General features: G+C 48.7%; 1 protein-coding gene across 1 annotated transcript; it reads left to right on the forward strand.

Moving 5' to 3' along the window:
- Positions 1-20: 20 nt before the first annotated feature.
- SPG7 (SPG7 matrix AAA peptidase subunit, paraplegin) lies at positions 21-27,998 on the forward strand. The gene is made up of 17 exons (XM_027744492.2): positions 21-251; positions 1,528-1,630; positions 2,550-2,639; positions 5,648-5,898; positions 6,685-6,824; positions 8,993-9,095; positions 10,558-10,683; positions 10,952-11,114; positions 11,230-11,403; positions 15,867-15,991; positions 17,194-17,296; positions 18,517-18,627; positions 22,319-22,434; positions 23,699-23,855; positions 24,001-24,164; positions 24,904-24,981; positions 26,903-27,998. Exons 1-17 carry the CDS (start codon positions 135-137, stop codon positions 27,110-27,112), a joined length of 2,331 nt encoding a protein of 776 aa, XP_027600293.2. The 5' UTR covers positions 21-134; the 3' UTR covers positions 27,113-27,998.
- Position 27,999: the final 1 nt, after the last annotated feature.

A 27,999-nucleotide genomic window follows, 5' to 3' on the forward strand; every position in this document is an offset into this window, starting at 1 on the left:
CCGCTTCCAAGATGGCCGTCCGGCCCTCAGCAGGCACTTCCGGCCGCCCCTCAGCCGCGGTCCCGGTGGTGCCGCTACGGCTCGTCTCGGGCCCGTCCCGCCCGTGAGGGCTCTCGGGAGCGGCACCCGCCGACATGACGCTGCTGCTGCGACTGGGGCTGCTCCGCGGCCGCTGCAGCTGTTGGAGACCGCCCGCCGCCGCCTGGGCTCGGCCCCGCGGCGGTACCCTCGGCGGGGGACGCGGCCTGCAGGTAACGAGACCTCACCGAGCACCGGGGGAGGAGGAGAACGGGGCGGGAGGGACGTTTGGCTGTTCGGGAGGGTCCTCAGGTTGTGCCATCCCGAAGGTCGTCGTGTCAGCGCTGTTGGGCAGCGACTTGGGAAACACCGTGGGAACCATGGAATGGTTTGGGTTGGAAGGGACTTTAAAGCCCGTCTCATTCCAGCCCCTGCCATGGGCAGGGACACCTTCCACTAGACCAGGTTGCTCCAAACCCCATCCAGCCTGGCCTTGAACATTTCCAGGGGTAGGGCAGCTACAGCTTCTCTGGGCAACCTGTGCCAGGGCCTCCCCATCCTCACAGCCAAGAATTCCTTCCCAACATCTGATCTAGCCCTGCCCTCTGGCAGCGGGAAGCCATTCCTCCTTGTCCTGTCACTCCAGGTCCTTGTCCAAAGTCCCTCTCCAGCTCTCTTGGAGCCCCTTTAGGCATTGGAAGGGGCTCTGGGGTCTCCCTGGAGCCTTCTGTTCTCCAGGTGAACACCCCTAGCTCCATCCCCCGACCATCTGACGATATGGAGGGAAACCAATGTGGGATGTTGTTTCATGCCAGGTTTTTCTGGCATCAATTTAAATCTTAAGCTGTTCTGTTCTAGAGAGCATCAATCCCAAGGTTGCCATCTTGCCCCAGCACAAGCTAGAAAAAAAGGGGAAAAACTGGTGAAGGGTTTCAGCCTGGTGTAGGAACTGGAACCTGTGCAGTGGAGGGGAAACAGGGAATCACATCGGAGAAGGGCCAGACTTTTATTCAGTGAGAGAATTAGTAAATATTAGTTCCAATGTTCTTGAAGTTGCCTTTAAATGTGAATATGCACTGCAGGATTCCTGTTGAGTTTCCTTCAGGGATACAGGAGGGTTAGAAATCCTTAAAATTTCCTTTTAAAAGTCCTTTTTTCCTTAAAAAACTTCCTCCTAAGGTAGGGAAACTTAACGTTTTAAGAACTGATTTCTAACATACCTTTAGAATGAAAAACAGAGATACAGGAAGACTAAATATTAAGTGTTTTGAGTATGTGTTTGTGTTTATACCTGTGCTTTCTTTAAACTGGGTTATAAACAACATCTCCAAAGTCATGTGGGGAGTGCACAGAACAACCAGGAGTCACATCCAGGGCTCCCAGCTGCTCTCCTGACACTCACCCACAACATTCCCGTGCTTAGGAATGTGAGTCTCAGGGAATATGGAGGTTGAGCCCTCACAGCACTGTGCCAATGGTTGTGTTGTTTTCCTTTCTCTCCTCCCTCAGACTCTCTTGGCACAAACACTTTCCCCCCCACGTCAAGGTCTTGGTGGAGTCTTGATGAAACAGCACTTAATCCGAGATCCAGTCAGACTTTGGAATCTCCTGGGTGAGTCCTGAGGAGGAGGAAGGGAAAAGGTCTGATTTGATAAGAGAACTGACCTTTCCTAACCTTCTCTCTGCCTTCCCAAAACTGCAGCAGAGCTGTTCTGTTCCTGGCTGTGGGAGCTGGGGGTTTTTGCAGGGATTTAGGGTTTGGTTTGGTGACAGGGATGAACAGTCCTTCCCACAGGGAGCTCAGGGGATCAAGGAAGCACCGGAGTCGTTAGACCTACAGCTAATTTTAAATCTGCATATTTTAAATTAGAGAATCTTTGTCTTCCTCATCAGCAAAGCCCCAGACAAAAACATCTTCACTTTTGTCTGAAATCCCATTGGATGGCCTTGCTGGAAACCTTGGAGTCATGGAATGGTTTGGGTTGGAAAGGACCTTAAACATCATATTCCAAACCCACTGCCATAGGCAGGAACACCTTCCACTAGACCAGGTTGCTCCAAGCCCTGTCCACACTGGCCTCAGACACTTCCAGGGATGGGGCAGCCACAGCATTTCCTGAGCAACCTGATTTAACTCCAGTACCTGTTTTTCCTTTAATGAGCATTTCTAGTCCCTGGTATGGGGCTGTTCCTATCTTCCCATTCCAGTGTTAGCCATGGTTCTGCCTTGGGAATTGTGTCCATTTTTCAGCACTAAAGCAATTTCTCCAAATTATTTCTGCCATGCCATTAAAACAATCTCTGACCAAAAAGATGTTGTTTGTATTGTAAAAAATATATACATTCTATAAGGGAACAGAAAGAGTCCCCCTCAAGTGAGGCTGTCCCGGTTCCTTGGCACACGAAGCTCTTTGCCTGGGGGAATGTGGAGCTTTGCCTCCTCTGCCTTTGGAGCTCACCTGGATTTCTGCCATCCTCAGTCACCCTCTCAGTGCCCTCAGCAGTAACCACTGACCTCTGCTTGCCTGCAGGTAGCACCTACTGGTTTACTACTTCCAGCTCTTGGAGGAGTAGCCAGAAGGATGGAGGATCCAAGAAGAAATCTCCACAAGAGGAGGACGGTATGTGTGTGCCAAAAAGAGATTTACCGAACCAAACTCTGTGTGTGTGAGGGGAAGGGGCAGACAGGGAGGGAGATCCACCTTCCTGCTCCTGCCTCTGGGTAGTTCCCTGTACCTGTAACTCACCACTTGTACAATCTGTGGCTAAGAGCGAGTTTGAAGGAGTATTTTGGCATAGATGATGGACTGTAGGATTTAAATCAGATCATAGAAATTATAGAATCCTGGAATGGTTTGGATGGGAAGGGACCTTAAAGCTCATCCAGTTCCAAACCCTGCTATGGCTCCAGACCTTTGTACTGTGAGTTGGGAGGCACTTAATGTCATGCTTAAGTGACACAGGTTGTAATAGAATTTCATAATTTATTTTATAAACCTTTCCCTGGGTATCATCACGTGACGTGAGCAGTTGCCTTTTCCTTTGTTGTGCTTAATAGTCAAATTCTCTTGGACTTTTTACTTTTTAAATGAGAGGTCAGTTGCTGCTGCTGGCAGCCTGGCTGGTGTCACTACAGTGTCCTTAAGGCCACAGCAGTGGCTTTTCCTGCTTGATCATTTAACTGGGATGAAGTCTGCAGTGAGATGTGAGTGCAGGTATCATGGAGTCCTTGGGAAGGAAGTTGGAGTTTGTTGCCCTTGGTGTGCAAGGCCACAGAATGACTGAGCACAGCCTCTGGAGGTGTTGTAGCTGTTAAAATGAGTAAACAGCAACGCTCCATGTTCAGTGGCCTCTTTTCTCCTGTGATTAATGGATAGCCTGGCTTTGGGAGCAGGAATGCTGCCCCATGTCTCCAGGGGAACACTTGTCTCTGCAGTAATTATTAAAAAGAACTCTTCAAACTGTCACCACAGCGCTTGCAAAGATTTTAATCAGAGAGTTCAGATTTGGGGTTAATGGCAAATCATTGCTTGGTGGAGGCTCATGGAGACTCAAAAGCTGGAAGTATTCCCACAGCTGTTGCTTGCAAGTGTCACATCCAGTCGCTGGGACTCATTTCCTGAATACTGTGGGGCGGCTTGTGGTACAGTGTGGATGTTGTGCTGTACAGGCAGTCACACTTTACCTCAGCTGAGAAAGATTGATATTGTCCTTAATTAAATGCAGAGTTGAGGAAATCTTGGTGTTGCCTTCCAGCTTTCTAGAAATGGAATTTTCCCCTGAAATTACTCAGCTGCAGGTTAAAGGTCCTAGACAAGTCTAATTCCTAGAAATAAGGGAAGTTGTGTCAGGATGTCTGATGGGCAGCTCTCCCCCGGGGTGATGTTTTTGTGATTACACCCCCAGTTGTGTGTGTTTAGGGCAGGTTATGGGCCTCCACTTGGTCTGAAATGTAATACGGAAAAGTGCTTTAGCAGGAGTTGACTCTGACACCTCCAAGGAACTTGCACAGCCATAGATGGACTTTTCCTGTCAGAACTCACTTTTCTGCAGTAGTTTCTTTTCTCTGTAGAATCTTTTTATTTAGAACTTGCTGAGCTTTTCAGGATGTTGCCCAGACTATTCCTCTATCATTCATAGATATAGATACATATACATATCTATATATATAAAAATTGTCTTTAATAAGACTGTCAAGGATGTCATCCTGCAGCTTTGGGATGAATTCCTTAGTCCTAACAAAGCTGGATCCAGCAGATAACACAGAGTGAGGGGATGGCAGTGGAGAACAAAGGGGGTGGGCTGGACGCGGTGTCTGAGCTTGTCACGGCCTTCTGAAATGATGATTTCTCTGCCAAGCTGCTTTGTGTCTATTTAGGAACAGGCCTTTCCTTTCCAGCATGGAGCAGAGCTGGGAACCAGTGAAAAATGATGCTGTGCCTCTGAAGGACAGAGGACTTTTTTTAGCAGCTGCCTGGGTCATATGTTTGTCCCTGGGTTTTGTTGCCGCGTGCGTAGGGTCTAATTGGTGGCCGGTGATAAATGCTGGTGTCAGGACACTGGTTACGAATTTGCAAATAAATCGAATCTGGGCTGCAGCACTGGTGCATTAGAGCCCAGTGGCACAGAATTAATTTATTTCTGGGTGTAGAAGGGTATTTATGTGTGCCGTGGTGGTAGTGCTGTTAAATTGTATATCAAGAGCAAGTACTAAATTATATATTGGGAACACTCACGTGACTGGAAAGAGGAGGAGATATTTGTTGTCATCTGAACAACTCAAACACTGACCAGCAGTGACATTGAACTGAGCTGTGGCAGTCCTTTACAGCCCATAGAATTGTAAATTTGCCTGTGCAGTGCAAAAAAAAAATGTTAGGAGACTGGAGAAAAGGTTTGGTGGCAAATAATCAAAGTAGAACATCCCTTTTCCTTGTGTCATTGCTTCAGTGTGGCACTAGTACAGTAAAGGCAGGGAAAGCATATCCAGTATGGGAATTTCTCTTGGGTGCAGATCCTTAATGTGGGCAAGTTATCAACCCCTTTGAAACATGAGATGAGTTGTATAACATGGAGGAAAATCTGGGCAATTTGGTTAATAGGCAGATGGATTTGCAGTGTATTTGTGTCCTGTGCTACCTCACATTCTTTGCAATTGCAGGTATTTCCTGAGGTAGGGGCAGTGGTGTTGGTGTCACGGTGCTGGTGCCAGCAGGTCATTGAATTGTGCTGTGGGATTTACCAGTGACGCTGGGTTTACTCCTAATATTTCCCATTAGCCTGAGGACTGGGTGGTGTGGACCCATGTTATATAAAGTGGGTTATAATCATTCTGGAGTTTGATTCCTAACAACAGGAGTCCCCTGGCTTTATTCGACCCCCGTCCATATGGGGCCAGGCAAGTGAGAGTCTCTCGTTTTGAACTGGAATGATATTTGGTGGGATTTTAGTGGGTTTGGTGCACTAGGACCATGTGAAGCCCAGTCCTGCAGGAGAAACCAAACATGCAACACAAAAACCCTGACAGGTTCCATTGCATTAATCTTTGTCATTTAATTATCTCTTCTTTGGATCAGAAAGCTTCACAATTACATGTCTATCTTTTTTCCTCTGGATCTTTCTTCTTAAGAGGAGGAGAAACGCAGGAGAAGAGAAAATCAGATGCACCTGGAACGTCTGCGGGCACTGCTCGTCCTCACCTTCATCGTGCTGATGCTTCGGTTCCTGGTCAGCGAGAACAGGGAAGGCACCAACATCTCCTGGAACTACTTTGTGAATGAGATGTTGGCCAAGGGGGAGGTGCAGAGGATCGAGGTGGTGCCAGAGAGTGACATCGTAGAGATCTACCTGCACCCAGGAGGAACTCCCCATGGACAAGTTGTGAGTGACTTTGTACACAAATTTGCTCTTCTCTGATTCTTTCTTTCTTGTATTTGAAGTTCAGGGGACTTCTATTACTCATATCAACCTGGAAATTAGGACTTTTAGTTCAAATTGTAAAAATAATCAACAATGGTCTGGGAAAAAAATATTTTGTATGTCTAAAAAGCTGGAAAATTCAATCGTTTTTTCAGTCAGATATAGGAGAACATGTCCAGGAGATTGTAAACTCTTATTACTGGATCTTCTTTTGAAAGTTTTCTCCTATTTGGATTTTAGTTTTGAGTGTTCTGTCAAACTCCAGCCTTCCTTCCTAAACCTTCCAAAATGGAAACAAAGCATTGTGTTTACATCCAGGAGTTACCACTAAGAATTGTTACAAACTGGCTTGAGACATTAAAATACTGAAATGGAATCATGGAATCACAGAATGGTTTGGGTCAGAAAGGATGTTAAAGATCATCCAGTTCCACCCCCTGCGGTGGTCAGGGAACCAGAACAGGGAACTGGTTTTGGATACATCTTATTTCGTTTGCATCTCCTTGTTTATAGAGAGCTGAGGCTTAGTTCCTGACTTGTATGCTTTCATAAGGTGCTGGAAAGACCAGAGGGTTCCTAAATTCATTTGGAGTCCTCTGCTCGTGAGTTCATAGGTGCAGGATCAAAGGGTGTAACATAAAGATAATTTTTCCCTGACCTGTCAGTGCTGTGCACCTCTGCTCCTTGCTTATGTATTTATACCTAATCAATAGTACTGACCTGCTGCTCTGGCCTGCCTGTCCCCAGAACGTGACCCTGCTGTACACCATGCGTGTGGCAAACATCGACAAATTCGAGGAGAAGCTGAGAGCTGTGGAGGATGAGCTGAATATTGATGAGAGAGAGAGAATCCCCATTTCCTACAAACACCCTGGCTTTTATGGAAAGTATGACATAAATTTGTCCTTACTGTGTTGGTGACAACATCCCTCGCTTGGAGGGGAAAGTCACTTTCAGCTTAATGTTATGTAAATATAGAGCAAAAATGTGGGCTCGGATTTGGAGCATTTAATGAATATTTCTGAAAGATAAGGTGCTCTACATATACCTTAATGTTTCCAAAATGAGGGTCCCAGGAAAGTGTCTGGATTTGCAGGATGCAGCAGACAAAATATTTTGGGTTAGAGTCACCAAGCATTCTTGCCCAGCTGAGCACTTTTTGTCCTTATAATCAATTATTCAAGTACAGAGTGTGATTAAAAAATCCTGACACAAGTGATGTTACATCTTGGTCTGTGCAGAAGGCTAGGGGTGCACTGAAATGCTTCCAGGGAGGCCTGTGGTGGTTCAGGCTGTAAAATTAAACAGTTTTGGCCTGTTTGTCCCAGAGCTGCAGGTCTGACCACAGCCTATTCTGGTGCCCCGTGCTGGGTGGAGCAGCTTTGGTGCCAGCACACCAAACCTCAGTGAGAGGAGCATTTCTGCTAAACTTACAGCCCTTCCTGCTGCCCAGACGAAGGACCTTTGCTTTCAAAAAAATGCTCAATACTTTTAATTCTGAAATAAACTGTTAGGAGCAAGAAGAGTGAATAGCAGATCTCACCTGCTGAAGTGGCCTGGTCACCTGCTTCTGCACCAGGCAGAGCGTGTCACATGCTGTTAGTAGCTCAGAGGATTTGGACGTGGTGATTTTCCCTCTGGAGGTGGCCAGTGTGTGTAATTCCTCCTCCCAGGCATCTTGCCAAAGTGTGAAACAATGTCATGTTTGTGTGCGAGTGGATACCTGGGCTGGATTTTGTCTGGTACTTGTCCTCTGATCAACATTTGCACATTTTTAATATATAGTTTATATGACGATAAGCTTTTTTAATTGATCGTGCAGTACAAGCCCTTTAGTTCAAACTCAGAACTTGCTAATTTTTTCAGACTTGTGTGTAGCAGGAAGAGAGGACTGAACAGACAATCAGCCACCAACACAAGCTGTTTCCCTGCCCCTCCAAAGAGATTTAAAAAAAATTTTTAAGGGTTGTGATGAGGTGTGAAGTCTCTCAGGAGACCTGATGAATGTCTGGAGAATTCAGAGTCAGTCTGGAGTTTGAATGTGTGAGGTGCAGAGCCCTTGGACTCGGCTCACTCTGCAGTGTGGGTGCTCAGGGTGTTTCAGAATTAATCCTGTTTGCAGAGCAGACAAACTGAAGGTGACTTTCAGGTTTCAGTGTTACCTTTGGATTTCTCACTGAGCAGAAACAAATGCAGCTGGGTATAGAGCATTCTGGTCCCTTGCTTCAGTAAATCGTCCCTCTGTGAGAGGCGGAACACGCGTTCCTGGTGTAAAGATAAGGCACAGAAGTCTGGAGAGGGTGGATGATTTCACAGGCGTGTGGAGCAGAACAGGGGCCCACCAGTTTCAACCTGTCATCTGACATGGGATCATTTTTTGTGCTCTTGGGGCAGCCTTTGTTTAGAGCTCAAAAAATATTTATCCTCAACATGTTTGTCCTGTAACTGTGTTAGACTGGAGTGTCATCTCTGCTCCTCATCTCCCTCCTAATGCAATGGGTATTCCAAAAGATCCGGAAAATTGACAGTGTTGGTGCTGGAGCAATTCTTTGTGCTGTAAAGGACTCCTGAGAGATTCGACCAGGGAGGACAGGGCAGGCTCTTAATGGGAGACCAAGCCTGGAATTGCTGCCAGTGTGGGATTAAGTGAGTTGGAATCTCCCTAGTGTTACCAGACACAGGTCTTCTGCAGCAAGCTCCCTTTGGATGCACTGCCAGCCCCGCTGGATTCTGCTCTGGGTGTGACCTGACTGCCTGAAGGTGCTGTTTGTTTTAGAAGTAGAAATGCCTCTGAAGGGGATGGTGAGGTTGAATTCCTTCCACAGCTGTAGGCAGTGTTTGCCAGTGTCCTCTGCTTAACTTCTCACGTTATGTAATAGTTGGGGTATGGGGTTTTGTATATCTGTATAAAAGCCTGTAAAAGTTCCATTTTCTTAGTTGTGTCTGCTCATAGCCTAAATGGCAGAACATTTAAACACTGAAAATAGCCATGTTGGGGAATATTGACCAGGTTGTGTCTGAATACTTCAGTTTGTACCTGTCTTTGTCCTTCTAGTGATGTCCTTTCCCTGATAGTGACATTGGTGGCCGTGTCCATGCTGTGGAGCATCTTCCGCCTCTTCAGGGTGGCGAGTCGGGCCGGAGGGTTCAACGCCTTCGTGAGTAGCCTGGATTTTGAGGATGTTTTGCAGCCTGCGGGTAGTCCTGGCTTCTGCTGGGCTATCTCCTCCCCTTTTTCCCAGCAAAGTCAGTGCAGGATAAGGGTGAAGTGGTGCCCAGGACTCTCCAGTCTTGCCACATCTTGCATCCTGTGCTGATCATCTCCCTGGCTGGTACTTTAACTGGCCTTAGCCGAGATCCGTTCCCTTCCCAAAGGCAGGAAGGGCTGAGCTCAGGGAATTTCAGTCCAGTTTGCTGTTTTCAAAGCTTGCTAATGAGCTGCAGCTGCAGATGGTGTTTTTCACTGGGCCCTGCCAACATGCCTCCCATACAGCCAGAAGTAGGAATTGCTGCTTTCTGCAAAATGAGTTCTCAATTTATAAAATATGTTCAGATTCTGGAGTTCATTATGTGTTGGCCTGTTCCGTTCCTGCCGCATGTCTCGCTTGCAACATCAGGCAAACCTCCTCCTCCCCTCTCCCACTCTGGCCTGGATCAGCTGATGAAAGTGCAGGAGTCAGCCCGGGGTGCTCTGCCACTGACCACAGGGACTGGGGATGAAAACACAGTGAATTCAGCCCCTTGTTGGATTTCCCACTCAGTCTCCTCCGCAGTTCTCTTTGGCTTTGAAATCCTCTTTGAACAAAAGGATGCAGCTGCTCTCAGAAAGAGTATTTCAAAGAAGTGTTGAGTAATGAGGCCTTGAGGACTGGTTTGTGTCCTTGCCTAAGTGGGGACAGCCAGGCCCCAAGTTTAACTCTTTCTTTGGGTATTTCAGAGGCCTCAGAAGCTGTAAACTTTCTTGTGAAAGAAAAAGCCTGTTTTGGGTAGAACATGCTGAGCAGTTACGAGTAGGATGTTTAACTGAATTCTTGGTTTGACTCTCACTGTGGCTTCACATGCACCAGGGGACGGAAATGTGGTGGCTGTTCAGTTTGAGAACCTCTAGTTCTGGCATGGGGTTTGTTCAGCAGAAACCAGCAGCAGCATCAGACAGCAGTGCAAAATGTCTGTTTCTATGCATTTGTAAGAAATTATTAGTAATTATTTACCATCAACACATATTCCTGAAAGCTCTATCTGTCCCATGTGGTATTAAGGATCAGAACATTTAGAAATCAGGGAGAAGATCCTGAGTAAGGTTCTGGATGCATGTTTTTAAGAAGTATCCCTGCCTGGTCTACGTGGAGTTTGAGCTGGATTGTGTTGGGACTATTACTGCGGATTTATTCTGTCACTTCCCAACGTGGATAACTGAACTTTGAGTCAACAATCCATCTGGGAAGTGTCTTCAGAGCAGAACTAGTGAAACACCAGTGCTTTGGTGGGCACTTCAGTGGTGTTTTGTAGGGACAGCTCATACCTGGGCTGTGCTGGGCTGGCTATCTCGCAAAATATAGCAAACAGCCTTTTTTCAGACTGTTGTCCAAGTTTTTTCAGTCCTTGTGCTGCCTTCCACAGAACCAGCTGAAGATGGCTCGTTTCACCATTGTGGATGGGAAATCTGGAAAAGGGATTGGCTTCAAGGATGTAGCAGGAATGCATGAGGCAAAAATGGAAGTCAAGGAATTTGTGGACTATTTAAAGGTATATAAAAGTAGAACGAAATAAGTATATTCTGGGATAGATGGCTGACCTGGGGAGGAGGAGGTGTTCTGCTCTTCATTCTTCGTGATTCTGGGCAGCCTCTTATGAAATAAGCTCTGCATTTCCAGTTCCCATGCAGATGGAGCTGCTCCCATTGGCAGCTCAGAGCTGCCCAGGCTGAAAACAGTCTCGGGAAGCTCTGGGAGGCCACACTGTGGCGCAGATGCAGTGCGAGCTGTGGGTCTGACCTGCTGTTTTTTCTTTCCAGAATCCTGATCGCTACCTCCAGCTCGGGGCCAAGGTGCCCAAGGGCGCCCTGTTACTGGGCCCGCCGGGCTGTGGGAAGACACTGCTGGCCAAGGCTGTGGCTACGGAAGCCCAGGTGCCGTTTTTGGCCATGGCAGGCTCTGAGTTTGTGGAGGTGATTGGAGGTAAGGTGCTCTGAGGATCGAGGGGAGCTCACTTGCTCCGTTGTGCAGTCGGAGCTCGCCGGCTTTGCTGACAGGTTTAGGTACAAGGTTTCTCTGTCCTTGCCCTGCCCTGCAGGTCTGGGGGCCGCGCGGGTGCGGAGCCTGTTCCGGGAGGCGCAGGCTCGCGCCCCCTGCATCGTCTACATCGACGAGATTGACGCCGTGGGCAAGAAGCGTTCCACCAATGTGTCTGGCTTTGCCAATGCTGAGGAGGAGCAGACCTTAAACCAGCTGCTGGTGGAAATGGATGGTCAGTGTTTCTCCCTGCCCCTATCTCCTCAGAGATCTAAGCTGTTGGCCTGTTTAGCTTTATCCTGCTTGAACGTGCTTGGCCTCTCCAGCAAGTGTTCTCTTGCTGAAGTCTGAACCAGTCTGAGCCCATGTACCCCATCGCTAGTCTCTGGTTCTGAAGGCACTGGAATATATTCTCTCCAGCTGTCCCTTTGGTAGGCAGGACTGCTCCAGAGCTGGGGGTGCCAGAGAAAGTGACTGGGCTCAGGACAGATCATAGAATCCCAGAATGGTTTGGGTGGGAAGGGATCGTAAAGCTCATCTCATTCCACCCCCTGCCATAGGCCAGGACACCTTCCACTAGACCAGGTTGCTCCAAGTCCCATGCAGCCTGGCCTTGAACACTTCCAGGGATGAGGAGTCCACAACCTCAGCCTCTGGGCAACAGATCTTGAAGTGTGTGCTGTGATCATGTTGTGGAGAAAACCCCCTTGAAATCTAGACATTTACACAGGCTTTTAAGGGTTTGGGGCTAAATCTAGTAAATTTTAAAACCCTGGAGTTTAGGTCCAGTTGGCCATTAATGTCATTGGATACTTGCTGTGTTCCATCTGAGACAGTTTAAAACCTGTCAGGGTTTAGAGTTCAGTTGTCCCAGAGGGACATAGGTGATGGAATATATCCATTCTCCTGTCCTTTGCCGTATGTTTATGTTATCTGCCTGACCACAGGCTCCTTAAACTGAGAGAGAGAAGCTTTGCAAACAAGTCCTGGTTGATGCCACACTCATGTGTAGTTTCTGGCTGTTCTCCATCCAGGATTGGCCCTTTGCTGAAACACTTCTACACAAAGAATGATCTTTTGGCTCTGCTTAGTTCTAACTCTGAGCCTGCAGCACTGACCAACTGCAGTGTTTCTGTTGCTAAATCTTATTATTGCAGAGCAGGGTAAGGAATAACCCACCACCTGCATGTCCATCAGGGAGTGTTTGTTTCACTGGATCTGTGACTCATAACTTGACTGTCACATTGTCTCATCACACTCTTCATGTGAAAAATTAAAAGCAGTTGTGCTTCAGAAGCATCCCCAGACCTGAGTTACAACTGCTGGCTCTGTACTGAGTGTTTGCAGTGAAGTAGATGGTCTGGACAGCAAAGGCCAGTGGTGACACAGAACAGCAATCCTGGCTTGGGTGGGTCTTTCTCCCCTGACAGTTGTAGGATGAGCTGGCACCTGAATTAAAGGAAGCCTGCATGTCTGTTCAGGAATATGCAGTCAGTGCATTCCACATCTCTGTCCTAAAAATGAAAATGTCTGATTTCCATCAGTCTGTAAAAATTAGGTGTGGTTTCTGGAGTGTTTTCTTGGTGAGTCTCAATGCAGAAATGAGGGTACAGCTCCACTGGAAATTGAGTTTAGAAGGTAAATATTATCCTCAATGTGTGCTTTGTAATCCCTTGTTTGCTCTGTGCTGCCTGGTTTATTTTTAAATTTATATTATCTCATTCTTTATTCATGTCTCACACAGATCATGTACTGAGTCTCTCATTTTGCTCAGTGCTTTATCAAACACACCCTGAAAAACCAGCCCAAGGAGTTGACACTGTCAAACAGGAGACAGCTGGCAAGGATGTCAGCCTGGTAGTGGGAACATGGGATCAGCAGGGATCCTGGCACGTGGCACTGAAGTGTTACCTAATGGAGCATGTCACCTAAAGCAACACTGAAGTGCCACATGCACCATGGCAAAACAGTTCTCAGGTTTACAGTGAATAAGGTTTTTAGGAAGGGAACAGTTCTGTCCCAGCACAGGTGGGAGGAGTGGTGAGTGTTTGCAAGGAAGCCTTGAGATGGAACATTGAGAGCCTTGGTTTAGCTGTGTTGAGCTTAAATTGAGGGTTGAAGGCAAAGCAACACCATAGACCCGAGTTGGGTGTTAACTGGAGAAAAAAATCATGCACAAAAGCAGATTTGTGAGTCACCAGTGATTGTTGCATTTGTGTGATTGAATGAGGTTCCTCAGAGGGAAGGAAGAGAGAGAAGAGGAGGGTCAGAGCTGTATGAAACCTTCTGTAAGGGGTGAGTGTGCAGGTTGGAGCTGGGTCATGCTGCTGTGCAGATTTCGGAGTAACCATAGTGCTCTTCCTTCATCAGCCTGGGTTTCCTTCCCTCTGTCTTGCTCTGTGTTTGGGAAGCACCGGGAGTCTGGTGGGAGAAGAGGAGGCACTGGAGGGAGCCTCTCTACAAAAGCTGTTTGTAGGAGCGGAGTGACGCATGAGCTCCGGGCTCTGTCAGAGCAGGTGCCTGGTTTGAATAGTGAATCTCCCTCACAAATCGCAGACAAGCGGAAGAGGGATGTGACCCAAATCTCTGCTCTGTTCAGAATGCTTTGAGAGGAGCTTTGCCAGTCCTAGGCTGAGCCGGGGGGTGTGAATGAGATGCAGGACAGCTTTTGGTAGCAACTCTTCACCTGGAGCCCTCGAACAAGACCTGTCCCAAGCTGTGCCATATGCAGCCCTCGGGCTTCCCTTGGGAAGGGGCCCCTCCTGCTGCTCCCAGGTGATGTCCAAAGACTTTTGGACAAATGGCTGGAGGGTGACACAGTGCAACACTGCAGGTGAGGGGCCCACCAAACAGTGTGCTGGTCACTGTGGAGCACAGCACTTGGCAGCTCAAGTGGACCCTTTTCCCTTTCCCTTCTGAAATGGTTCATTTGTGACCCTGGCAGGAACTCTCTCTTCAGGCTGCGTTTTCAGAGCTGTTCCTCACTTTTTGATATGATGAGGTGTTGTTTTTGTAGCCTGTTCCTTTGACTGATCTTTGCCTGTGATGTCCCAGTGATGTTGCATAGGGAACAGTGACATGAATTGGAGGCTGTGGCTGTGGATTTCTTGGAGCAGTGTTTCTCACTGCTGGGATACAGGCTGGGGAACAAGTGGGGCAGAAGCTGATGTGAGGAGGATGCTCACAGTGCTTCTGGTTTTTAATTTGCTCTAATAGTCAGGCCTATTTTAAGAGAGTCTCCCCAGCTGCGAGGCAGATAATGCACTGTGCCATCTAATCCTGCTGTGGAATAAAACCTGCCATTCCTAGATTGCCCATCAGGCTCTGCTTGTTTATCCCACTCTAGAGTGCAGTGAGATACACATCTCAGGGATGCTTGGCTTCATCCTCTCCAGCAGCTTGTTTAGGCAGGAACCTGCAGAGAGGGAGCACTGGGTCTGCTGCAGCACAGGCTGGCACAGCCAGTCCCCTGCCTCACCTGGAACCTGGGTCTGTGCTGAGCTCTCGCACGCTGACACATTTGGCAGCTCTTCTGGTGGAGCTGAGAGCTGAAAGCAGCCCAGCTTACGTGCACAGAGCTGCCTCTCCACAGTGTGGGACTTGGCAGGGAGGGAAGCACATGGGACTGTCATGTCCTTTCCCTGGGAAGGCTGCTTGTGCCAGGGCTGGGGAATGTGCTGGAAGCAGGTGACTCATGCCCAGGGGCCTGCAGGCACCTGGTGGAATGTAATAAATAACAGTGTGGGGCAGTGATTCAACATGAGCTCTGGCTCCCCACCCAGCAGCACAATGCCTGCCCCTCTGCCCTCCTCCAGCTGCCCGTGCTCTGCCTTCCCAGGAAGCCCTGTCTGTCTTTGATGCCTCCACTGAGGCTGCTCTCAGGCAGCCTGTAAATCCTGATGCTCCCTTGTTTAAGGCCTGGAGGCAAAACTTGCTCTGACTGTGGCTTGACCAAATTCTGTGCTGATAATCACTGCAGAGCTCTTAGGTTGTGTTTTGTGTCTGCAGGTTCTGCAGGGCTGGTCTGTGCAGTGCCCTGCACTGTGCCTGGGTGCCTGCAGAGGGTAAGAGATGAGTGAATTGGCAAAGATCATCTTGTGCTGTAACATGCTCCTTGTTGAGAGGCAAAGCCATATTTTCTCTGCATTAACCTGAGCGGGTAGAGGTCCCTCCCCTGGTGATCCTGGTGGCCTGTCTGTGACTGAAGACTGAAAGTAAATAAAAACTGAAAGGGCTTTCCGTGGGAAGGAAAAGCTGTTTCAGCTAGGATATGCTGCTTGTACAACCTGGAGCTAAAGGAGCAGGAAATGACTTAAGATGGGTGAGAAGGCATCTGTGGACTTGTCAGAATAGAGAGATTCTGTTCTGGGTTCTAGTTGGGGCAGTTCCCAAATGTGACAAAAAGGGAAGGGAAATAGAACTTTTAAGCCAGGGTTAAGTAAGTAAATGAAAAGGGGATTTCAGAGTATCCCTGATGGCCAGAGACTGTCCTGGGTGACCTGGGTGGTTCGTTCCTGTCTTTGCTCTGAGCTGAAGGGGACATTCTTAGCCCCAGCTGCCCCAAAGGCTGCTCTGAACACCTGGCTTTGTGCTAAAGCTGTGCAAACTCTGCCTCTGGCCTGCCCAGCCCACTGTGTGCCTGCAGTGCAGTCTGAAGTGGGAAAAACCCTCCCCTCTGTTTTTCCTTGGCTTTGGCAGGGATGGGGACCACGGATCACGTCATAGTGCTGGCTTCCACCAACCGCGCCGATGTCCTGGACAATGCTCTGATGAGACCTGGGAGGCTGGACAGGCACATCTTCATTGACCTCCCAACGCTCCAGGTATGTTCCACCAGCTGCCCTGTCCTTCCCGAACGCTGATGACTGAGGTGTCCCGGTCCTTGCTGGTGACTCACAGGCCTGGCAAAGGCTGAGCTTGGAGGAGACGGAGATGTTGAGCTTCTCTTTGCCTTTATTCTTGTTTCTGTGCTCTAAGTCAAGGGTTTGTCATGCTAATGCAGTTGCCTGTTTCTCTGAAGTGACAGTTCACTGGTTTGGAGCATCTCTGCTCTGGTAGAGCTTGGCTTTGAATTCTTCTGTGATGTTCCCTTTGCCATGCAGATGCAGAACTGTGTTTGTGTCTTCTCTCCAGGAAATTGGGAAGCACCTAATTGGCAATTGGCTGTTGTGAGAGTTTAAATTGTCATGTGCCTTGAGCACCATTTGTTCTGTAGGTTTATGACCCTCCCTATCCTTGTAAGGCTCCTCATTTTCCTTTAGGCAGCCTGTTAAGTGACTTTCTCCTTCTGAATGCTTTTTAAATCCATTTACTAGGAGTTTCCCATGTCCGCTGTGTTGACATTTGTAGCAGAGTTCTGGGAATGGACTCAGCTGCAGTTAGGATCTGTGTGCTCTGCCAGCACAAGCTCTTCCTCTCCCATCTGTGCTTCACTGTCCTCTGCAGAGCTTTCAGTGAAAATACCTTAAATGCCTGATAGAGTCTGGCCCCCGGAAGGCTGAACTGTGCAGCTGCCCTGAAGGAGGAAGGGGAAAAACCCTGGCAACTGAGCCCATTGTTTGAGTCAGGATCTCCTGGACCAGCTGAATGAGTCACTTGGTGGCTGCTCGCCAGGCATCTCACCCCCACCTCCGTCTGGGAAATGGGTGCAGGCTGAGGAGCTGTGCATGGGGTGTGCAGTTTGTGGTTTGTACAGGAGCAGGTCGAGGCAGTCAGAGCTCCTTCCTGCAAGAGCTTTTATGGTGAGGGAAAAGTTGAGACAGATCAGAGTGAAAGTGTAGACGGGAGAGTGGCCCTGAGAGAGAAAGCAGTGACTCAGGCACAGCCTCCTGCATCTGCTGAGAATTTGAGAGCTGGGTGTTTATCAGGGCTTCTGGTGCACTGGAAGCTGCACGGACAGCCCTGCCCTCTGCTGGCACTGTCGCCGTCCCCCTGCCAGAGCCCTGCTCCCTGCCATGGACAGCGTGTTGGAAGTTGCTGTGCTGTGGTCCCCTGGCTGGGCTCAGAGATTGTGTGTTCTTTACAGGAGAGGAAGGAGATCTTTGAGCATCACCTGAAGGGCCTCAAGCTGATCCAGGACGGCAGTTTCTACTCGCAGCACCTGGCTGAGCTCACTCCAGGTTTCAGCGGTACGGCCTGTCCTCAGGAGTGCAGCTCCTGCTCCAGCTCTGCAGCTCAGGCTGCAGCTCCTGCAGGGTGTGGGTTTAACAGGGTGTTTTGGTCAAAAAGGGCTTTTTTCTCCATTTCTGTAGAAATAGTGGGAACCTGACCAACTCCCTTCTGAGCTCTGATGAGCAGTTGTTCATGACTATTTTCAGTCTTCTGAAATTTCTTGGACTAGCAGGGGTGTGGGGTGTAGGGAAAATGTGCTTTTATAATGCCCAGGTTCCTAATTCCTAAGGGGAGGATGCTCATGCTCCAGTCCAAGCTGTTGTTGAGGATGAGGTGTTGCACTTCAGGGGAGAAGGCTGTTAAGTTAATGGAACTGTAGAATATGCTGAGTTGGAAGGGACCCATCAGGACCATTGAGTCCAACTCCTGGCCGTGCACAGGACACCCCAAAATCCCACCTGGTCCCTGAGAGCATTGTCCAAACACTCCTTGAACTCAGGCTTGGGGCTGTGACCACTACCCTGGGGAACTTTTTCAGTGCCTGACCACCCTTTGGGTGAAAACCTTTTCCTGATATCCAGCCTTACCCTCCCCTGACTTGGCTTCATGCTTTTAAATTGATTTATGGTACCAGGAAAGCGATGGGAGGAATGAGTAGGAATTATTTTGCTGGTCAGAGTAGAAATTGGACAGCTCTGCCTGGCTCCTGCCTCAAGCCTGCTTCCAGGGTGTGTCCCTGGGAGCTTGAAACAGTGCTGAGCAAGAGGCTCCAGAGTTCCTGTTTATGTCGAGTTCCTGGAATATCCTTCCTGGGTTTTCCCTCTCATAGGCCCCAGCACTCTGTCTCTCTGTGACTTCTCTGAGCAGCCCCCCACCACCAAACCCACCCACACAAACTCGGAACAGATGTTCCTTCTCTTGGCTCCAAGGTTGAGCAGAGCAGCAGCCTGTGCCAGCCCACTGCCCACACCATCCCTGTCCCTGGGAGCCAGCCTTGGCCTCAGCCTGCTCCTGGATTGCTGAGCTCTGTGTGGTATCAGCATTCCTTGCCAAGGCAGTTGTATTGTTCAAATCCAACATAAACACCATGGACTAGGCTCTCTGTTCCCAAGGAACAAAAAGCACAGGCTGTTTGGCTTCCTTAGGTCTTTCTCCAGATTTGTTCTTGCTCATTCTGTCCTCTGAATTCTCTGTCACACACAAATCCAATGTAATTCCTGTAAACTCATGTCTGCAGGAGCTGACATAGCGAATATCTGTAACGAAGCTGCTCTTCACGCTGCCAGGGAAGGGCACAAATCCATCGACACCTCCAACTTTGAGTATGCTGTGGAGAGAGTCATTGCAGGTGAGAGATCCAGCCCTTTCCTAGAATCATGGAATGGTTTGGGTGGGAAGGGACCTTAGAGATCATTTCGTTCCACCCCCTGCCGTGAGCAGAGACACCTTCCACTAGCCCAGGTTGCTCCAAGCCCCGTCCAACTTGGCCTTGGACACTTCCAGGGATGCGGCAGCCACAGCTTCTCTGGGCAGCCTGTGCCAGTGCAGCAGTATTTCTGTTGTTGCCTCTGGAGTCTATTCCACTTGAGAGAAGGCTCAGGTGAGGAGGTTACATTCCAGAAAGACAGATGGGTCCTAACTGTGGTCTGGCCTGAAAGTCTTCAATGCCAGTCACAGAAAGTTCTCTGAAGAAGACCCCAAATGGATCCATCTTCCTGATTCTGTGGGAGCCTCAACCCATAGCTTAGGGAAAATGGCCAGTGACAAAATAATAAAGAGGGGAATTCAAATCTGTGTGGCTTTTTCGTTTTGAAAGCTTGGGGATTTTTGTGGGTTAATTTTTTTAAAAAGAATAAAAGTGGCAGTATGTCTGGGCTTCTCTTGCTTTTCTGGACACCTGCTACATAAACATGAATAGCAAATAGGCTTTGCATCCTCAACAGCAAGAAATTAGAGATTTTTCTTTCTGGCCTCCAAGCCCAGGCTTTGATGAATTGGCAGAATAAACGGCAAGACAGTGGAGCACTGTTCTCCCTCTGAGAACATCCTGTGGCCTTTCTCTGCCACTTGTGCCATTGCCAGGAGAGGAACCTCTGGAGATTTCCCTGTAGCAGTGTATTGTAAGGAAGGGAAAAGAGTTCCCAGAACTCTTGACTTCACCTGAGGGATTTGAATGTGGTGGGTTTCGGGCTGAACTGCCCTGGAGCCAGGCTGTGGTTTTCTTAAGCAGACACTGAACTGCTTCCAGGCTGCAGTGTCGTTCCCGGGGCAGCTGGGCACACAGACTGCCATTCTGTGCTTTTCTAGTGGAGCATGTGGAACAGGATGTTTGTGCTGGGTCATTTATTTCCTGATCCTGGAATTGAGTCCTGAGTGTTTGCTTTATCAGAAAATGCCTGAAGAGTTCCTAGTTTTTTGAGAAATTCCTGAAAGTTTCACCTGTCTCTGAAAAAGAAAACCCTTGGAGTGCTTTGGGTAAAAACAGGAATCCCAGCCTGTACTCAGCAGCTCCCAGGAGTGGACAGTGAGACAACTGGAGTTGTAACACAGAAATTCTCATCAAGCCACAGCAAAGGTCATAGAATCACAGAATGGTTGGGGTTGGAAGGGATCTTCAAGCTCGTTTCATTCCACCCCCTGCCATGGGCAGGGACACCTTCCACTAGACCAGACTGCTTCAAGCCCTGTCCAACCTGGCCCTGAACACTTCCAGGGATGGGGCAGCCACAGCTTCTCTGGGCAACCTGTGCCAGGGCCTTACCACTCATTTTTCCCTAATATCCCACCTAAAACTCCTCTCATTGAGTTGGAAACCATTCCCCCTTGTCCTGACAGCACTTTCTCTTGTAAAGATGTGCTTTACTTTCCCATCTGCAGGAGTGAAAGCATCAGACCTGTAGGGATTCACTTGGCTTTTCTTTCTGAATTCCAGCCTTGTCTTAGTTCCCCACACTTGGAAGATAAAGCAAAAAGCAAGGAAGGCCAGAGGGGATGGCAGCAGAAGGGATCCCTGGGATTCGTGTGGTGGGGCATTGCAGGACATGGGCTTTGGCAGTTTCGAGCTGCCTGGCCTCACTCAGGCTCTGGGGTGTGTAAGAGGCCACAGAGTCTTTTTGTTGCTTAATCAGATTCTCTCATATTACCAGGACTGGCTATTTTTTGTAGACTGAGTCTAAAAGACCCCAAACAACCCCCCCAGGCTCCTCTATTAAGTGTACCCTTGCCATGTTGTAGGAATGCTGCTGGGTTTCACAATCTAGAGGGCATTTCAGTTCCTATAAAAGCTTTTCTTGAAAGAAAGAAAGAAGATATTACTGTGCTTTCCATTAGGAGCTTCTGGTTTTAATAACAGTGGGGTGGAATCAAAAGGAAACTTTGTAAGTCCAGAGGCCCTGTCAGCCTTAAAGCTTTGTGTTGCTGTAAGGGAGGAGCAAGAACTTCTCTCTGTGGTAGTTCCCATTGTGTTTTTAGTTTGGGAACAGAAAGCAGTTAGTCAGGTCTCCTGGGAGTGAGGGAAGGAACCTGCGGAGCACACAGAGGCTTTTAGGGCTTGGCATTAGAGGATGGAGCCTATTTTCTTGGAGAGGTTTGCGTAAGGCCAGCGGAGATGCACCAGAGTTGCTTTCTGGGTGCTTTGTCTCATAAATGTGATAAGTACAGGCTTTCAGGGAACTTTCCTTACTGGAGATTACTTTATGTAGGAAAAGCAATAATCTTTTGTGCTGTTGGGAAGAACACGGTCTCTCCCAGTCCCTCCCTCAGTGGGCTGATGTGGGAATGCTTCCAGAATTTTTTAAGTGTGTGTATGTGTATATATATATATATATATTTAGAGAGAGTATAGATGCATCTTTGTGTGGATAGAGCCATACAGGGCCATGCTCACACGCTGCTAAAGGCAGGGTAGGGACTGACTGCTACAAATCAAGGCAGTAGCAATTAATCTGCTGTTCCATTGTGCCTTGCAGGGCACAGCAGCTTCCAGGGTCCCTGAGCAGTAATTTTACAAGATCTGCCATAGTAATTTTGCTGTTTCCTTGTTTAATAAAGCCCTTGACTTTGCTTAAAAATTCATGTTAATAGAATGTTGTTTTCCAAGACATGAAGCAAGCTTTGTACAATACTGCTCCTGACTGCTTGCCCTCCCCTCTGCTGCTCCGGGCTCTGTGTGGGGACACTGGCCTGGAAGTCCTGGGATCTTTCTGCATCCAACATTCTGAACTGTATGTTCTATACAGTTCCTGACACGCTGTGTGTTCTGTACTTATTTTTCCTACGTGCCAGAAGTTCTACTTCCATTCACCTTTCTTTTTTTAATCCTTTTTGGACTTGCTCTACCAACTTGGAAAATAGACACTTTCAAAAATCACCTTTCTGGAGTAAGGATTAAGTGTGAGATACGGCTTCATTTGCTAGTTCTCAGGAGCCTGGGAATAAGCTCATACAGAGCATGCCATGTGTAATCAGAGACATTTCCAGGCTCTGGGGAAGGATTTCTGTATCTACTCTTGGTCTTTTGCTGATTTGAACACTCTTAATGCACAATTTTCTCAACTGGGACTTCATATATATAATGCAACATTTCTCTTATATTCTGCCTAAGGGACTGAAGACAGCAAAATCAGTGTGAGACTCATTCTGGGTTTTGTTATTGGGGTTTTTTTGTGTTGTTTTGGGTTTTTTCCAAGAAAAAGAGTGAGCTGCCTTGTTGCAGATCTGTCCTTGGGAACAGGACCGAGCTTCGCGTTCTTGAGCTGTGATCGAATCAAATGTCAAATCATTTATCTAATGATTAAATCTGTTGTAAGGAGGAGAAGGGGGAAAATTTCTGCCAGTGTTTTCAAGCAATTCCAAGCATGGATTGTTTTCCACTTCCAAGCTTGTAATTAAAGGGGGTTTGCTGCCCCTCCCTCGCCAAGTTCAGCACAAATTGTTCAGCCACAGGCTGCGTGAGCTTGTGCACTGAGCTGGACCAGGTTATGCCCCGCTGGTTACACCTGTTTCTGATACCTTATCAAATCCTGGTCTGTATCCTACAGGCACTGCCAAAAGAAGTAAGATCTTGTCACCAGAAGAGAGGAAGGTTGTGGCATTCCATGAATCCGGTCACGCGCTGGTTGGGTGGCTGCTGGAGCACACCGAGGCCGTCATGAAGGTACTTCCACTGCCAGGAGGGGTGTGATGAACTGGTCACTGGGGCTGAAGGGAGTCCTGAGGGCTTCCACTGCCCCAGATTACTTTGTGGTACTTGTGTTTAATTCTGCTGTGTTACCCCAACAGTGATACTGCAGCAAAATAAATGGCAAATAGAGAATCACAGAATTAATTAATCCAGCACTGCCAAGCCCACCATTAAACCAGGAGAGCTTCAGGTTGCATATTAGGAATAATTTCTTCACTGGAACAGTGGTTAAGCATTGGAACAGGCTCCCCAGGAAGTGTTGGAGTCACCATCCCTGGAAGTGTTCAAAAACAATTGGGCGTGGCACTTCACACTGTGGTTTAGTGGGCTGGTGGGATTCACTTAAAGGTTGGAATTGAGGATCTTGGAGGGCTTTTCCAACCTTAATGATTCTGTGGTTCTATAAACCATGTCCCTAGATTTTGCTGTAGAGAAATGCAGTATTAGGCTCCACTGATGATAGTGCTGGTGCAAAGCTGATTAACCAGCTATAGGAGAAGCTTTGCAGTTAAAAATTAGAAGCAACTGTCTCCTGGTGCTGCTGCTCAGTTATGCACTTCCAGGCTGCTCCATATGTGATCCCTCACCCAGCACGTTTCAGCCAGCAAAGCTCCTATTGCAGGAATTGCTCTGGTACTGCTGGGGAGCTGTGTTTTTCAGACTGGGAGGTTCTCTGCCTGAAGCCCTTCTCTGCAGGGAAAGGCCTCTTTGGCACCCCGGGATGTGATCCATGCACATCTCCTCCAAAAGTGGAACGCTGGGATGGGGTTGGGGAGTGGAATGACAAGGGTGACAGTTCCTTGGCTGACTACCAGCAGCACATTCACTCTGAATGACCCATTGTGTAAGCAGAACTGGTGTTAATTACTCTCGCTTAATGGGTGGGGGAAATGGTTGTTATTTTTCTGATGACTTTCTTTTTGCAGGTAGTCTCAGGGATTTTGGAGCAGAATCAATGAACTCTGACTTACACGCTCCAAAGGAACTCCTAAATCTCAGGATTTCTCTGGCTTCCTCTTAAGGATAATTTCCTTTGCATTTCTTAAGCAGAAAGCATGTGCAGGCAGAGCCTTCAGTGCAGGAATCGTGACACACTGTGGTCCTCGGCCGTGTCCCTGTAGGCCAGCCTGTCCATAGCTATGGACAAACTTCCCTGGGAGTGTAGGAGCCCTCCCTGTGCTGTTGCAGTGGGGAGCTGTGTTGTTCTGTGAGCTGAGGGAGCTGCTCTGTGTCGCAGGTGTCCATAGCCCCTCGGACAAATGCAGCGCTGGGGTTCGCACAGATCCTGCCCAGGGAGCAGTACCTGTTCACCAAGGAGCAGCTGATGGAGAGGATGTGTATGGCACTGGGGGGCAGAGTGGCTGAGGCCATCACCTTTAACAAGGTCACCACAGGTGAGGAACCAGAGCCTGGCAAGGGCAGGTAGAGGTCCAGGGTGCTCTGAGCACAGGACGGAGGTTTCCTGTGCTGGGAAGAAGAAATGCCAAATGGTGTATTTTGGTCCTTGGCAAACGCTGTGTGTGTGTCTATCTTGCTCAGGAGCACAGGATGACCTGAAGAAAGTGACCAAGATCGCCTACTCCATGGTGAAGCAGTACGGGATGGTGCCCAGCATCGGGCAGCTCTCCTTCCCGGACCTGGAGAGTGCCCCTGGGATTGGCCGACGCCCCTTCAGCCAGGGCCTCCAGCAAATGATGGACCATGTAAGGCCGCCCTGGGTTAAATGGTTCTTTTTGTTTTTTGCTTTCTGCAGTTCAGTGAAACAATGCAAGTGACTTACACCCAAACAATTTGCATTCTGCTGTAGGTTACTGAGTAGTGGATTTCAACAGGTGAGCACTTATTTGATGTGTGGCTGTGTGAGGGCTTTGCCTTGAGGCCTTAGGAACAGGCAGAATCCCACCTGGATGTGAGTTCAGCCCAGTAACTTGTGCTATGCAGTACTTAGATGGCAAGAAATCTGTGTGTTACAGTCTCAGCTGCACAGTGTAAATGTCTGCATTTCCTACATCAGATCTAACAAAAATGACGATTGGACTGACTGCAATTCAGCCTGTTTTGACAGGAAATTGAGCCTCAATGCTGGGAAAAAAACCATTGTTTTCGTTGAAAAATCAAAAAGCTGGAAACAAAAAAGCTCTTGTTTGAGGCACTGTGGTTGTGCTTCCCTGGGATTTGTGCTGAGCTGCACCTTTAGCTCCTGGGCAGCCTTAATCTGCATTTCCCATCGGCTACGACTGCCCTGAAGAGCTGTGCTAGGGCAGGAGTTCACTGCGCCTTATCACCAGCACTCCTTGGGCCTTTTTCCAGTTTATCCATAGTTTTTGTGGATGGGAACCATGTTCTGGCTCAGTTTGCAAATTCCATCCCTCAGAGCTCTCCTTGTTTAGCCACACATTGTGTTTGTTGCCACCTACACCCTAAATCTCTCATTTCTTCCAGGAAGCCAAAGTCCTAGTGGCTCAGGCTTACAGGCGGACGGAAAAGCTCTTACTGGAGAACAGGGACAAGCTGCAAACAGTGAGTTGGATTGTGTGGGATTTTGTGTGTTGTTTTGGGTTTTTTCTACTGGTGGTTTTTGCTTTGCTGCTTTCTGTGCTCTGTAGCTCAGCTGTTGCAATGTCTCTCTCCTAGAAAGTCTCGTAGTGGGAGTGTTGGGAACAAGTGACTGTTTACTGTGGATCCCCCGGATTCAGAGCAGGCACGGGGAGGAATGTGTGCCTTTCCCAGTACCGAGTAGCTGCCTCCTCACACCAGCTGGTGTTTGCAGGGTAGAGGAGGGGGAGTGCTTCATGCAAGTGATCAAAGCTGGAATTTATGTCCCTCACCTGCACTTCTCTGCTTGCCTCTTGGCAGTGGAATTTCCTGGAGAGCAGACAGTGACTGATTTTGGGAAGCCAAGCCAGCAATCGGGTGGACACTTTCTGGCTTTGGTGAAGGAATATGGGACCTGTCACCTTGGCTGATTTGGGGCTGGTTCCTGCTTTCTGGTGACTCCAGGCAGTTTTCACCTCCCTGATACCTGATAAAACCTCCTTGGTACATCCTCCTTGACACCTGATACACCAAGGAATCCTCATTGCAAAAGTAGAGCTTTGCCTCCTCGCCTTTGTATCCTGATAGTTCCTAACCAGTCTCCCACCCTGGCACATTCCCACCCATGCCAGGAGCTGTGTGCCCATTGGTTTGGGCTGAGCCACACTAGAGTCACAGCACCCTGTGTGTCTCCTTAACCTCCCTTCAGAAATCCAGTCCATGACATCCAAAATGACCAGGATCAACTTAGTGTTGCATAGTTTGCAAATCAAGCAATTATTTTCCTTAAATCTTCTTTTTAAACAAACGAGAATAACAACAACAACCCCTTCAGCTCCACAGTGTCAGGCCTCTGGTGATACAGAGACAGCTCGGTCCCCAGGCCAGTGCCCTGGCAGCTCTGGAGCAGGGATCCTCAGGGATGTCTCTGCAGGCTCCTCTGTCCTGCTGCTGCCATCTAACAGCAGCCAGATGTTTGCTGGAGGCTCAGCTCAGAAAAACTTTAAAGTGAAGCCAAAGTATCTCCAGAGTCAATGTTTCAGTTGCCAGAGCCTCCCGTCTGGTCAGCAGGATTGAGCAGTTCCATGCTGGACAAGCCACCTGCTGCTCCAGAGGGGTGGTGCTGCTGCCAGAGGGGCTGTGGAATTCCACTTCTTTGGAGAGGAACTCATGCTGACCCCCAGCCCATGGCTGCAGGAACAGGCAGCTCTTTGTTAGCACTGTGTGTGCAGGGAGGGCTGTGGGCCTGCCCGAGGTCTCACTGCTGCTGCTTTGGCTCCTGGGCAGGGCCACAGGTGCAGTGACAGTGGCAGGAGGGACACTTCTCTCATTGTTCCTGGAGCTCTCATTCCCATTCCCAAGAGCTTGCTTTGTTGCCTGCAGTCACGCTGTGTGTTCCTGGCCAAACGCGCTCTAGGGAACAGTGCCGGAGCCTGGAGAAATTTGTCCTGGCTCCAGTGGCTTTGGGGTCATCCCATCTAGGGGGGGACAGCTGGAGTCTGCTCCTGACTCCTGAAAGTCGGAGAGTTTCACCTTATTTGGAAAAAAAATAAAGCTTCTAAGTTTTCAAGTTCTGTCATTTATCACATGTCCTAACCCTATCAGTCCTGTCTCAGCAGAGAACTGATGAGAAAGCTGTCTGAAAATCTCCAATTCTGAAGAAATAATCAACTGTTTTTAAAATTACATTGTTCTCTCTGCGATGCAGAACCATGTGGATCCTAGCAGAGAACTAGGAGTCACTGGATATGCCACTGACCCAAGGAAATGTACTTTCATAAAACCAATCTGCACCCTGTGCTCTGGGCAGGTGTTGGGATCTGAGTTGAGCTGGCAGAGTTGAGACCAGCTCAGACGGGCAGTTTGGAGCCCCTGTTCCTCACAGTGCCTCATTTCTCCTTTCCAGCTGTCCAGTGCCCTCCTGGAGAAGGAAGTGATCAACTATGATGACATTGAGGCCCTGATCGGGCCCCCTCCCCACGGTCCCAAGAAGATGATCGCCCCTCAGAGCTGGCTGCAGGCAGAGAGGGACAAACAGGACATCAGGGAGGAGGAGACACCCCCCCAGCCACCACACTCTGAGGAGGAGGAGGAACCACGCCTGAGACCAGTGTGAAGCCCACTCCTCTGTGGAATGGGAGGGTTCTTTGGAACACAGACCCTTTCCCTTCTCAGCTCCAGAGTCAAAGATGCTGACCAGGGAATTGCTGTGCTGTTGTTACCCCAAAATTAAGGGATGGCTACATTTGCACCTTGCTTTATCCTGCAGGAATGAGAACTCCTCAGGAGTTGAGAATTGATTCCCAGCAGGGTGGTGGTGATTAGGAGTTGGGCAAGTCTGATCTGCTGTGAAGGTTTCTGGTACACAGGAGCAGGGTACATGTGCTTGGGGATGAAAGATCCTACGTAAGCCAGCTCTGGCTGTGCTGTGTGCCATGGCAGGAGGGCAGGGCTGTGCCCTGGGTGCCAGCCTGGGGAAACTGAGCTGAGCTGAGCAGCTCTTGTGTAACCTTTGAGCATCTTTGCTGTGAACACAACACAGTAACAGCCTTGGCTGGAATAAACTGCCCACAGTGTGCCTCCGTGTGTGTAGAATGTGTCAGGCTGGGGGGATGTTCTGGCACATATGAAGCTCATTAGAGCGGTGGAGTTGTACAGAACAAGGGCCTCCTTCTCCCTGTTCAATAATTTATATCCAGTTTTTATAGCAAGTGTTTCCTAAGCAGAGATTAAGGAAAATCTGTGTGCAGAGCTCAGTAGTGGGACATGAGAAACCAGCAGTGCAGAGAGTGATTCCAAGTACATGTGGGAAAGCTGTTTTGAACTGCTGGTTCAGAGCTGAAGAGGTGCTCTTGGAAATCCAGCAAAAGCAGGTGTGTACATGTGTTGGGAATCCTCAGGAAAAGCTGCTCCATCCTTGTGGCTCTTGCAAAACAGGCCCTGCTGACAGGGCTGTCTGGTGTTCATCAGGGAAAGTATTAAAGTGATTGTTGCTGCCTGGAG

Source organism: Pipra filicauda, unplaced genomic scaffold (genome assembly GCF_003945595.2).
Source record: "Pipra filicauda isolate LSUMZ 115617 unplaced genomic scaffold, ASM394559v2 scaffold357_size738173_pilon, whole genome shotgun sequence".
In the NCBI taxonomy this organism is placed as follows: domain Eukaryota; kingdom Metazoa; phylum Chordata; class Aves; order Passeriformes; family Pipridae; genus Pipra; species Pipra filicauda.

What these genes read in the sequence shown, in the direction of transcription:
- SPG7 (XM_027744492.2), top strand. Translation starts at nt 135, where the DNA reads ATGACGCTGCTGCTGCGACTGGGGCTGCTCCGCGGCCGCTGCAGCTGT. An exon ending in GAACTCCCCATGGACAAGTT is followed by an intron (nt 5,899 to 6,684) that starts GTGAGTGACTTT and finishes GCCTGTCCCCAG; the next exon opens with AACGTGACCCTGCTGTACAC. An exon ending in CCGGAGGGTTCAACGCCTTC is followed by an intron (nt 9,096 to 10,557) that starts GTGAGTAGCCTG and finishes TGCCTTCCACAG; the next exon opens with AACCAGCTGAAGATGGCTCG.